This window comes from Lactuca serriola, chromosome 8 (genome assembly GCF_051521515.1).
Source record: "Lactuca serriola cultivar US96UC23 chromosome 8, Lser_US96UC23_V15, whole genome shotgun sequence".
NCBI classification, from domain to species: domain Eukaryota; kingdom Viridiplantae; phylum Streptophyta; class Magnoliopsida; order Asterales; family Asteraceae; genus Lactuca; species Lactuca serriola.
Genome location: NC_136415.1, coordinates 16,279,818 through 16,291,481, shown reverse-complemented (window position 1 = coordinate 16,291,481; position 11,664 = coordinate 16,279,818). Strand labels below are relative to the sequence as shown.

The 11,664-nt window shown below is 28.6% G+C and overlaps 2 protein-coding genes across 3 annotated transcripts; both read left to right on the top strand.

The window, feature by feature from the left end:
* The first annotated feature begins 1,087 nt into the window (after positions 1 to 1,087).
* LOC145070142 (uncharacterized) lies at positions 1,088 to 3,930 on the top strand. Its single transcript, XM_079017084.1, has 6 exons — positions 1,088 to 1,481; positions 1,891 to 2,824; positions 2,897 to 2,992; positions 3,097 to 3,233; positions 3,311 to 3,493; positions 3,569 to 3,930. The coding sequence occupies exons 1-5, from the start codon at positions 1,225 to 1,227 to the stop codon at positions 3,459 to 3,461; spliced, it is 1,575 nt and encodes a 524-aa protein (XP_078873210.1). The 5' UTR covers positions 1,088 to 1,224; the 3' UTR covers positions 3,462 to 3,493; positions 3,569 to 3,930.
* A 3,240-nt stretch (positions 3,931 to 7,170) lies between these two features.
* On the top strand, positions 7,171 to 11,165 carry MES17 (methyl esterase 17). 2 transcript variants are annotated; one of them, XM_079016136.1, is made up of 4 exons: positions 7,173 to 7,465; positions 7,771 to 7,911; positions 9,871 to 10,005; positions 10,736 to 11,165. In XM_079016136.1, the coding sequence occupies exons 1-4, from the start codon at positions 7,223 to 7,225 to the stop codon at positions 11,015 to 11,017; spliced, it is 801 nt and encodes a 266-aa protein (XP_078872262.1). In that variant the 5' UTR covers positions 7,173 to 7,222; the 3' UTR covers positions 11,018 to 11,165. The 2 variants fall into 2 exon arrangements, with proteins under 2 accessions (XP_078872263.1, XP_078872262.1); XM_079016137.1 differs by lacking the exon at positions 7,771 to 7,911 and having other exon boundaries at positions 7,171 to 7,465.
* Positions 11,166 to 11,664: the final 499 nt, after the last annotated feature.

Genomic DNA, 11,664 nt, shown 5'->3' with positions numbered 1-11,664 from the left:
TCTATATATACACTAAAAAATAGAAAACAAAAGGTAAAAAGGTTAAAAAAAATTGTTGAAAAATAAAGTTAAAAAATGAAAATAAATAAAGTATATACATAAAAAGAAATAAAAAATGTACATATATTTATAAAACACCGAAAATAAATAAAGTATACAAAAAATGAAAAATAAATTTAAAAAACCATATGGTGTAATTTTTTTCAAACCTCTGGATCTAAATTTATACTTTTTAGAACTAATTTTACAAAAAAGTTAGCCAACTTAACCGTGAAACTCTTTAAGTGGGCTAAAATGATAATTCTGCGAGAAAGTTGTGGCCACAACAATAATAAAAAAAAATATCAGGGTTTTTTCCAATTACACGTTAAAAATTTAGAGCTTTTATAATATTAACCCATGATATTAACACTATATTTTTTTTATTCTAATCCTCTCTAATAAATGAAAGTTTTTTCGCCACATGTTAATCTCTAATGAGTTTTGACACTAGTCATATTGTGATTTTTTTTTAAATAAATAATATCAACATGTCAATTTATGGTTTTTTTTTCAATTTTTTAAATTAAAAAGTCATATAATCTTATACTTATATATGTAAAGTATTAAATGTAATAAATATTATAATAAATTACAATTAATATGTTTCTTAATTCCTTATTTTAAAATTTTATTTTAAACATTATTTATTATTTACATTTTAATATTTTATTTTTTTTAAGTAACCCGTGTAATACACAAATTTTACACCTAATAGATATTGTAACGCAATTATATATTTTTTCATTATGATAAAAGTAATTTGGATGTATGCTATTCGAAAAAGCCACTATTTTAGAGTTTATTTATTTATTTTTTTGTTTTTAACATACCAAATTTTTAAAGATTTTCCATTTTTTTAGCATTTTATGTTAACAAATAAAGTCATAAATTTACAATTAATAAAATCAAAGTTTGAAGATCTCTTTTAGTCGTTATATATTTATAGAACATTTACACTTTTAGAAGATATTTATTACCATATCAATACTCTTGGATTTATTTTGGGAAAGGAGAGTATAAAGAATAATAAAAATAAACATTAATTACCTGTGAAATAATAAACGCTGTTCTGCAGCAACGGAGTACTCATCAAACTTCATCTTCTTCGTACATTTTACGAGAGAGCGAGAGAGAATCGCATTTGCATATGTGATTGATAGATATATATCGGGAGAGAAGAAGATGAGATTCATTATAGGTAGTAATGATTGCGTGTTTTTCTCATACAAGCATTATCAAATAGGGATTTTGATTTCTCTTTTGAGTTTATCGGTGATTGATGTTGTAAAAGGTTCGATCCACGAATATAAGAATGAAGGATTCATACCTCGATTCAATTCCTTCTTCGTTCATGGAGGTAGTGAGGGAATGTATGCTTCTAAGGTACATAACAATGGGTCTACCGAAGATAAACCTATAAATGGCAAATCCTTCGTACGGTACAAACCTTTTTCCTTCTCTAATTTTGATTTCTGATCTACAGTTTAATCCTAACGTCTCGTGCTTTGTGATGCGGTGGAATCCATTGTTGCATTGAAATCAATAACTGATTATCAGATTTCCTTATGTGTGCGTAGGGATAAAGCTGATAGCTCCCAACGAAACGTTTTGACTTAGATGCCAGATAAACAGTTATCTGATTCCAAAACTGATATACGTTTTACGCTTTTGAAGAAAATTTACTTACTGCATAACTACATTATGTGCAAAAAGAATAATTTGGTGTTAAAATGTACTAAAATCCTTTGTCAATTTGAATTAGAGAGATATCTTTTACTTTAAACTGGATCATCATTTACTTCCATGAAATGTAAAGTCTTACTCATTCAATATGCCATATGATTCAAGGTTCGAGTCTATCATCTTTCGAAGACCAAAGGAGGTTGCTGCTAAACAAAACGAGATGCAACAGAGTACTGGTTTGGTTGAAGCTATACTCGTTGAAGTGAAAAACCGTGATAAAATTGGGGGTTCATATTTAAATTCAAACGCTATATGTTGTACACCTGAACTTGCAAATGATGGTTCATGTAAGGTAGGAGAAGTAATTATTCGTCAAGATCCTGATAACCCTGGCTGGCCTAAACGTATTCAAACCCCATTTGAGGGCAAAAATGAAGAAGCAAAGATGTTGTTACAAACCGTTGAGATCAATAGAACAGGAATGTATTATCTTTACTTTATGTTCTGTGATCCACAACTCAAGGGCACAACAATGAGTGGAAGAACAGTTTGGAGAAACCCAAACGGTTATCTACCAGGGAAGATGACACCATTGATGCCATTTTTTGGATTCATGTCTCTAACTTATCTCATTCTTGGTCTTTTATGGTTTCTTCGATTTGTTCAACATTGGAAGGATATAATCCAGTTGCATTACCACATCACAATGGTTATTGGTCTTGGAATGTGTGAGATGGCTCTTTGGTATTTTGAGTATGCAAATTTCAATGCCACAGGAAGTAGACCAATTGGAATTACTCTTTGGGCAGTTACTTTCAGTGCTTTTAAGAAGACTTTCTCTCGCCTTCTTCTTCTAGTTGTATCAATGGGTTTTGGTGTGGTGCGACCCACTTTAGGAGGTGTAACATTGAAAGTGTTGCTTCTTGGTTTGATATATTTTGTGGCTTCTGAAGCTCTTGAACTTGTTGAAAATCTTGGAAATATCAATGATTTTTCTGGGAAAGCAAGAGTCTTTCTTGTCCTACCTGTTGCTCTACTGGATTCTTGCTTCATTCTTTGGATCTTTTCATCTTTATCTAAAACTTTGGAAAAGCTTCAGGTATATTCACTGTTAATTCTTTCTGCTTCATTTCTTGATGGACTTTGATTTAATTATTTTCTTTTTATGTAGACACGAAGAAACATGGGTAAACTTGAACTATACCGAAAGTTTACTAATGCTTTAGCTGTATCAGTTTTAGTTTCTGTTGCTTGGATCGGCTATGAGGTACATTTAAAATATATATATTTTTTGAAGGGTTAATGACATATATGGGTAACAAAGTATTTGGGGTTTAATCTTTTATGTTTTTTTTATTTTTTTTTATTTAGTTGTACTTCAATGCAAGTGATCCCTTGAGTGAATTATGGCAAAGAGCTTGGATCATACAAGCTTTCTGGGCTGTGTTGGCTTATGTACTATTGGTGGTGATATGTATTCTATGGGCTCCTTCACATAATCCCACAAGGTATAAATTAATCTTTGACTCTCAAAAGTCAAACATGGAATCGTTGAGGGTAATATTGTCATTTTGCAAGCGTGCAGGTATTCGTATTCGGAGGTTGAGGACATAGAAGAAGATGGCATATCTTTGACCGGAGGTGGAGTCAAAGTTTCAGGAGACTTGATAGAGAGGAAACCTGCAGTCATTACAGATCATGTTTTTGAGGTTCTTGAAGAAGACAAAAGGGAATGATGCTCTCTCTCTCTCTTACTCTTATTCTCAAGGTACTATTTTACTTACGTATTATGTTTTCGCTCAAGAATTGGAAATATTTATTCATTTTTTATATACTTTTGTAGAAAATATAATCAAACGTATGAATGGCATCATCATCATCATCATCAAAGTTCAAAGAAGGAGCAGCCTGTGGTTGCTTGAAGTGAAAAGTCAACAGGCGATTTAGACACATATTTTTAACCAATTGATGTGGATCATTATTATGTATATTATACAAGTGGTCTTGATCCCTTGTATTTTCAGTTGTTGATTTCATTTGTTAGTTTTCAAGTTTGATTGATCATCCTCCCCCTTATGATGGAAGAAGTAATGTTTAGTCTTTAGTAAGTTGACTGAAATCTTATGTGTGAGGAGGATAAGGATTGTTCTTATATGTAACAGGTTATATCTAATTTCTTTTGACCCATCATCACTTTATATCGTATTCATTTGTTATCAAAAGAAATGAAAAGTAAGAGTCACTTGTCACTTGTTAGAAATTTTCGGGCCTTTATCGTAGGATGTGAATTCTGATAACTAGTATTTGGGTAATGTGTTCAAATCACGAAATGATTATTATTATTATTATTATTTGAAAGTATCAAACCAATTACTCGCAAAATGGTATTTGCAAATTTCTTTATTTTTGAAGAAAAGTTTTTCTTATTTCTTATCATTACAACGAATAGCGTTATTATTTAGTGAACTTATTGGTATTTTGAGAAATAGTTACGTAAAATTACATATTTTAATCAAAGATATTTTATAAACTCTATCTATTTAAATAATTCTATTTTACATGTCACAATTATTAGTTATCCCATATTACATTAAATGATATAATATCTGAAAAGAAAGAAAATAGAAACAAAACACATTGATGCATTCTTTTCCAAAGAATCTTATGCCAAAGGATGCGCAGAAGAGTCCCATCACCTGCTAACGTGCAATGTGTCCTCAAAGCCTAACAATCCATGCCTTCTCTAAATATCCTTGGCCCTTGCAAGATTTCCCATCCACCACACCATCTTCTTTTTATCCTTTAACACAAAAATTGCAAGATTGAAGACCAATTTTGAATTCATTTTATTTTATGTGAAATATACTTATAAGAGTTGTTAACATAATTTGTTGCTGATTTAGTGTAATATCACAATTTAATGGAGTGCTTTGTGCTTGGTTAGAACTCCCTATTGGTTCTTCTATGTGGGTATCAATGTTAACCAACTTAACTTGAAATCCTAATCCCCTTCCCGAGTTTTTTATATTTTCCTATCATATTCAACCTTACCATTGTGTAAATAAATTTAATTTCAATGTCTAGCATCTCGTATACCCTCCCTACGTAAATGGCTTTAACATTTGGAAGAAAATTATTGCTTTAGCATTTAAAGGTTTATAGAATATTCCACTTTCCTATCTCTTTGAAAATTGAAATGAATACACTTGTGTAACATTTTTACGTGAAAGTTAATCAAAACTTTATTTTTTCTTTAAAAAATTATCGAGAGCATGAATTTTTGATGTCCGTTACTTTCTAAATCCATGCACTTTTCTTAATTTTGTTAAGTTCAAGAACACATCTTTATGGATCAAAGTCAAACCATTAATATAACTATTCCGCACCAACAATATAAAAACTCAATAAACTATAACTATAGACTACAAACAGTCAAGTGACAATTTGTAATTAATTATTATTTTTTATTCATTCGCTTGAAACATATTATTTGATTTTCATACATTTCATTTTAACTAAGAGAAAGAATAATATAAGTAGATGGACTAATATAAGTGTATAAAAGTCAAAACATCTGCTTTTTAATGGATGGATAAAAAACATAAGTGAAAATACATCTTCATTTTTATATTTAATACTTTTGTTAAAAACCTCCGAATTCAAAATTGATGAGTTTCCTGATTATGATCGTGTTTGGTGCAAGCTTTTGAGAGTTTTTAGCTTTTAGCTTTTAGCAAAAAAAACTCGACTTTAACAAAAAACTTCGTTTAATAATACAAACTTTTAGCTTTTTGGTTTAAACAAAAAGTTCAAAATCTAAACTATTTCATATAGCGTTTAAAAAACAATTGGACTTTTTTAGTCAATTTCTAAAATTGTCTTTAATTTTAATTGTCATCGTGATTCTTATTTTAGACAGGTGCCCTTTTATGTAATTTTACATATTTCAAAGGTTTAAAAGTTATAATTTCCTGCTATAAGTTAGTTTTACAAAACACACTCATATATATTTGCAATACCGGCCTATGAAAACGATAAATTCAAACGTATAAGAGGATGTTTTGGACCTACAAACTAAAAAAACAAAAGAATACCATACACGGTACTGAAAAAATGAGACTAATTGTCGGCCTTGGATGTGATATTTATAGGTTTACAAAAACATTCAATTATTTATGTAGATTAAAAAAATCTTATTATATCAATCTTGTTGAGATCCATCCATACCTTAAAAATAATAATAAGTTATTCTAATGTGTGTTGTGTGTTTTGTTTTTGCCGTTGTTGCTTTGCTGGGTAGCCTTATATAATAGCCGTCCTCGCTCTAAGATTGTTTATGACATTATATGAAAAGTATTAAATTTTTGAACCATTAAAAGAATACTATTTTATTTAGAAATGAACTTAAAGAAGAAAAATCCTTGTCGATTACATGTTTATAAGTTGACTAAAGGTTACTTCTTTATAATGTTATTTTTTCATGTCGGCGAGAATAAATATTGGTTTCCAATAAGAAAACCATATGTATAATAGTTGAAATAATTAACCATTACTTTATAGTTTGTTTAATTAAATTTAATATCACAAAAGGATATAAGTTGTATTTGTCATTGAGCTTTTGAAAGTTTTTAAGAAAAAACTCAAAGAGAGTTTTTAAGAAACAACTTGAAAACAAGAAAAGTTTTGTTTGACACCATGATATTTTTATTTTAAACAACTTTGAATACAAAAGCTACTTCCAGTATTTGTGAGCTTTTAATTTTTACTTTTTAGTTTTAATTAATTTTATATATTTAAAAGCTAATAACTAATTTTGGCAAACTTAAAATCTATAACTTTTAGCTTCCAAATAAGCTAGCAACTAACAACTTCTAGTTTCTGGCTGCCCAACATGTTTCGTCAAGCATGCCTTGTTCAATATCCAAACTATTTTTCTTTTCAAAATTGTACATGTATATGTTATCAAATAATATATTGAATGGGATAATTATTTAATTTTTTGACATCCATTTACGAGGTGTTTGGAACTTTGGATTTAAGTGTCAAATATAATTATCATAACTTTAAATATCAGAAGCGGAATCACACAATTGTTAGCTAAATTTAGGATACACTTATAAAAAATAAATTCTTTTTTATGTATATTCGGAATCAATTTTATAATAAAAATATATATAGCTTTGATCACAGTAATAATTTGTAAAACAAATCACTAAATAAGCAAGTACTCGCGTCATAATTTCTTTCTCTCTACATGTTGATCTCCCGGGTTGCACGAAAATCAAAGATTATATTTATATCATATCATAACATATTATTTTGGATAAATGATGTGTGACATGTCCCATTGATGTGTTTATTCCAACCACTCGGCACATAAAATTCACAAAAAAACAAACACAAATAACAAAACATATGATCGAAATTTATATAAATACCCACAAGTAGAACATGAGAGAGAAAGAGAGATAAAGAGAGAGAGAGAGAGAGAGAGAGAATGGGGGAGAGAGAGGAGACTCCATTGAAGCCACCACACTTTGTGCTCATCCATGGCATAAGTGGAGGAAGTTGGTGTTGGTACAAGCTGAAAAGCATGATGTACAACTCTGGATATACGGTGACTTGCATAGACCTCAAAGGGGCAGGCATACATCCTTCTGACCCTAACACAATCCTCTCCTTTGATGAATACAACGAGCCTCTTCTTCATTTCTTATCTTCCTTGCCTCCACATCAAAAGGTATGTACAACTCTTTATGCCTCATGTACAATATCTAATGCATATGAGGATGCATTGCTCTCAAACTATACTACAAACCATGCATTGTATGTATGATTCAAGTGTAATAAATTAATCATATTTTATGTAAAGTTTGTGCAAAATTGGGTGTGAAACAGAAGGAAAGGAATTGGAAGTTGGCTATTAATTTATCCATTTAATCATAATAATTATCTATTTGAAATGATGCACCAGTTATTTGACTTTTTGTTACAAAATATATAAACACTCTTAAATAACACAAAAATGAAAAATCATTACTATAGGTGATCCTAGTGGGACATAGTGCTGGGGGATTAAGCGTGACACAAGCAACTCACAAATTCCCGAATAAGATCAGTCTAGCTGTATATGTTGCAGCAACCATGCTTAAAAATGGTGTTTTAACAGAGCAAGACATTAAAGATGTAAGTGTAGATACTATACATCGTTATATTTATTAGTTAACTATATAAATCTTGATTCAGTCTTACAACAAGTCATTATTTCCATTTATGATAAATATTTTTATAGTTATAACGTTATTGTTCTTCTTGTTATACATAAACGCTTTTAAATATACATGAGGAAGTGGTCTTAACCAAGTCTAACATCTTCATATTTCTTTAATGTTTATTATTTTTTTTTAAAATTTATATTAACTATATATAAATAAAAAAGAGAAAAAGAAGCTTCTTTTGAAATGCATTATGTGATTGTACGGCACTTGGGAATAGATGCGATAGTGGGTTTTGGACTTTGGTGACGTGTAGATAAATAGTGGGGAGCTGAATACTATGCTTATTTTGGGGCCAACTGTTCGTCATTTTGCCTTCACTTTGGTGGAAGATATTCCATAGCCCAATAAACCAAACGAATAAGGGTTTAAATGTTTTTATTTTGTTTTATATATAATGGTGCTTCATTTGTTTCTTTTAACTTAATTAAACCAATTTTATAACTATATAATATATTTAACTGATTAATAACTTGGTTACATAATTCATTTTAATTACATAAACTGGTAAACTAACAATATGGTGAAAGTTTGAAGAAAAATAAACCTTGTTGAATACATCGACAAAATCACAAAAAATAGAACATTCTTGCGTAGACAATCATTTATCCAATGTATCAAAATGAAAAGAAGAAAAAAACCCTACATGTTATTGTCATGTTTTTCGGTCCTAAACTTAAAATATGATTAAAAACCATTTTGTTAGATAAATTCAGAAAAACTATAAAACATTGTCATATAAACACACATTTAGCTCTTATATAGTTATGTTAGTCCCGATAGAAAACTTAAATCTCAAATAAATAATTATTACAAGTATCAGTTTTGAATTTAGACTTCTAATCAAAATTTAATTTTCGTAACTTATAAAATAATTTGTAAGTTAGCTAAAATAACTTATTGATAAATTAACTTATAAACGTAGTAGCTTAGTTGGTATGAAATAAGTCATAATCCTAAAAACTAGTTTTTTCAGTTAATATGACAAACAAGTCTTAGTACTCTTTAATTTTATATGAGCACCAATACACTGTTTGTCTTTTGGACCATTTTGATATTAGCATTTGCAATTATACTTTTGAAAATTGTCCATGGTATCATATTAACAACTATTTTATTTTTTAATTAATATATTTACTATTTATAGATAATAATCATATAATAAAGAATAAATCGAAATAAAAATATTTATAAATTAAATAAAAATAATTATAAAACTATATAATAACCAAATAAGAATATATATTTAATTTAACAAAATATAAGTTAGATATATAAATTAATTAAATATAATATTAAAATAAGAAAAAGTAAATTTCAGAAATGGTCTGGACCTTTCAAATGGTGAAAGACCAAAACCTTAGCTGGCTTGCAAATTTGATTTGAGAAAGAGACTTGAGAGTGGCCTGGCCTCTGTGCATGCTCTGAGTTTAACTCGAACTCGAAACTTCTATTTCTTTTTCAGTACTTTCACTTTACCTTTGTTAGTTTGTTCAACTTTATTAATATTAAATTAGATGTTTTTGTATTAAACCAACTTATTTAAAAAGCAATTGTAGAAGATTTACAACCATATACACAGAAAACGACTTAACACAAGCAAATTACACCTAAAAGGAAAGTTAACCTAAAACTAAGACTTTTAATTTGCAAAACCAAATTTTCAACTTTTGCATTGTTTACAACTTTTGCATCGTTTAGACTTTGAATCAACACTTGGGTTTTTAATATGTCAAACACAAAGAAGTCATCCCTTATAGATTTAGATTAGACATTACATATTAGAATTTAAAATGATACAAATTCGTATTTGTATTATAAAACAAGGATAATACAATTTATTTTCTTTAAATTTTTCGTTAAAATGTAGGGAGTTCCTGATTTATCCGAGTATGGTGATGCTTATGACTTGGAATTTGGGTTGGGTGTGAATCAGCCTCCTACGAGTGCAATTATAAAAAAGGAGCTACAACGTAAAATCCTATATCAAATGAGCCCTCCTGAGGTATGGAAAGTCTACTATATTACAAAACTATACATAATTTATTTGACAAATCGGAAGTACGAACCATTGAATATTTCTTGGTCACCGAAAAAATTAAAAAATTAAAAAAGTAAAAGAAAAAACTCGAATTAAAGAAAAAGCTTCATTCGGAAATCGGAAGTACCGTCCATTGAATATTTCTTTTAAACAATAAACTTATAATCCACAATTTATTTAAAATAGCTTTTGAGAGCTTTTAGTTTTTATTTTATTTCACACATTCCAAAAACTTACATATGCTTTTGACAAACAATTGTACACAAATAAAACCATAGTTTTTATCTTTCAATTAGTTTTACCAAATATACTAATAAGTGAAACTCCAAACTTTTAGACATTCTTAATAAAGTTTGGATGGTTATAAATATTTTTGGTGATACTTATAGTTATTATTTTGACAAAAGTGTTTGATAAAATTAATTGTAAGTTTTTGAAAAAATTGTAAAATGATATAAATATATGAAAATTAGAAACTAAAAACTGAAAACTCTTAAAAGCTTTAAAAAATTAGTTGAACTATCTTTTAGAAACTTTTTGTTTGGAATAAAAAAAACTTTAAACTCATACATCCATTTTTCTTTGAAGTTAAAAGTTAAAAACTCTTAAAATTTTTTGCAGAACATATCCTATAGGTATTAAGAAGTTTTCACAAACCAAATATTAATATGTTTGATGATCATGTATTTTGTAGGATTATACATTAGCTTCGATGCTATTAAGACCAGGGCCCATTTGTGCATTACTAAATGCTCAGTTTCCAGAAGTTAATGAATGTGTAGAAAAGGTGCCAAGGGTATACATTAAGACAATGTATGATAGAGTAGTGAAGCCAGAACAACAAGACAACATGATCACAAAATGGCCACCTTCACATGTTTATAGTTTGGAGAGTGATCACAGCCCGAATTTCTCAAGTCCTTTTGCATTGTTTGGGTTATTGGTTAAGGTTGCGGCTTCAATTAGTTGTACCTAGAAGATTTTGGTTTAGTTAGGCTTGATTTTGTGTGGTTAAAAGATATCATAAAGATCCTATACTTTATTATGATGTAATTTATTTTGCTTGATAATATGGAAGAAAAAAACAACACAATAAACGGTTTATAAGTTACTTTGGTTTTGAACTTGCAATGTTTTCGTTCACTTGAAATGTATCTCATAATTTTAAGTATCCAATAGTTATAATAGTTATAAGTTACTTTTGTTTTGAACTTGTAATGTTTTCATTCACTTGAGATGAGATGTATCTAAGGTGTTGTTTGTTTTTTGTAAAAAAATTCTTTAGACTTCTTATTGCTGCATGACACAGCACGCGCACAATACTTTTAATCTTGCAGTTTGTTTTTTAGAAGTTTTAAAAGTTAAAAACCTCTACGCGTGTTCTGTTTGGCGCAACATTTGTATTGCTCTTCCAACCTCTTCTTCTTCTTTCTTGCTGAAATCTTAATTATATGTTGTTGAAATCTTATTTTACATTTTTTTTCGTTTTTTTTGTTTATTCTTGTTGATTTTTTTTTGTTTTTTTGTTTTTTTTATATTGAATAATGATAATTTCTTGATGAAATATTGCTATTTTTTGCTAAAATATCTTTTTTTTTTGTTGAAATATCATTATTTTTTTTT

What these genes read in the sequence shown, in the direction of transcription:
- LOC145070142 (XM_079017084.1), top strand. Translation starts at nt 1,225, where the DNA reads ATGAGATTCATTATAGGTAGTAATGATTGCGTGTTTTTCTCATACAAG. An exon ending in AATGGCAAATCCTTCGTACG is followed by an intron (nt 1,482 to 1,890) that starts GTACAAACCTTT and finishes ATATGATTCAAG; the next exon opens with GTTCGAGTCTATCATCTTTC. An exon ending in AAACTTTGGAAAAGCTTCAG is followed by an intron (nt 2,825 to 2,896) that starts GTATATTCACTG and finishes CTTTTTATGTAG; the next exon opens with ACACGAAGAAACATGGGTAA.
- MES17 (XM_079016136.1), top strand. Translation starts at nt 7,223, where the DNA reads ATGGGGGAGAGAGAGGAGACTCCATTGAAGCCACCACACTTTGTGCTC. An exon ending in CCTTGCCTCCACATCAAAAG is followed by an intron (nt 7,466 to 7,770) that starts GTATGTACAACT and finishes TCATTACTATAG; the next exon opens with GTGATCCTAGTGGGACATAG. An exon ending in ATCAAATGAGCCCTCCTGAG is followed by an intron (nt 10,006 to 10,735) that starts GTATGGAAAGTC and finishes TGTATTTTGTAG; the next exon opens with GATTATACATTAGCTTCGAT.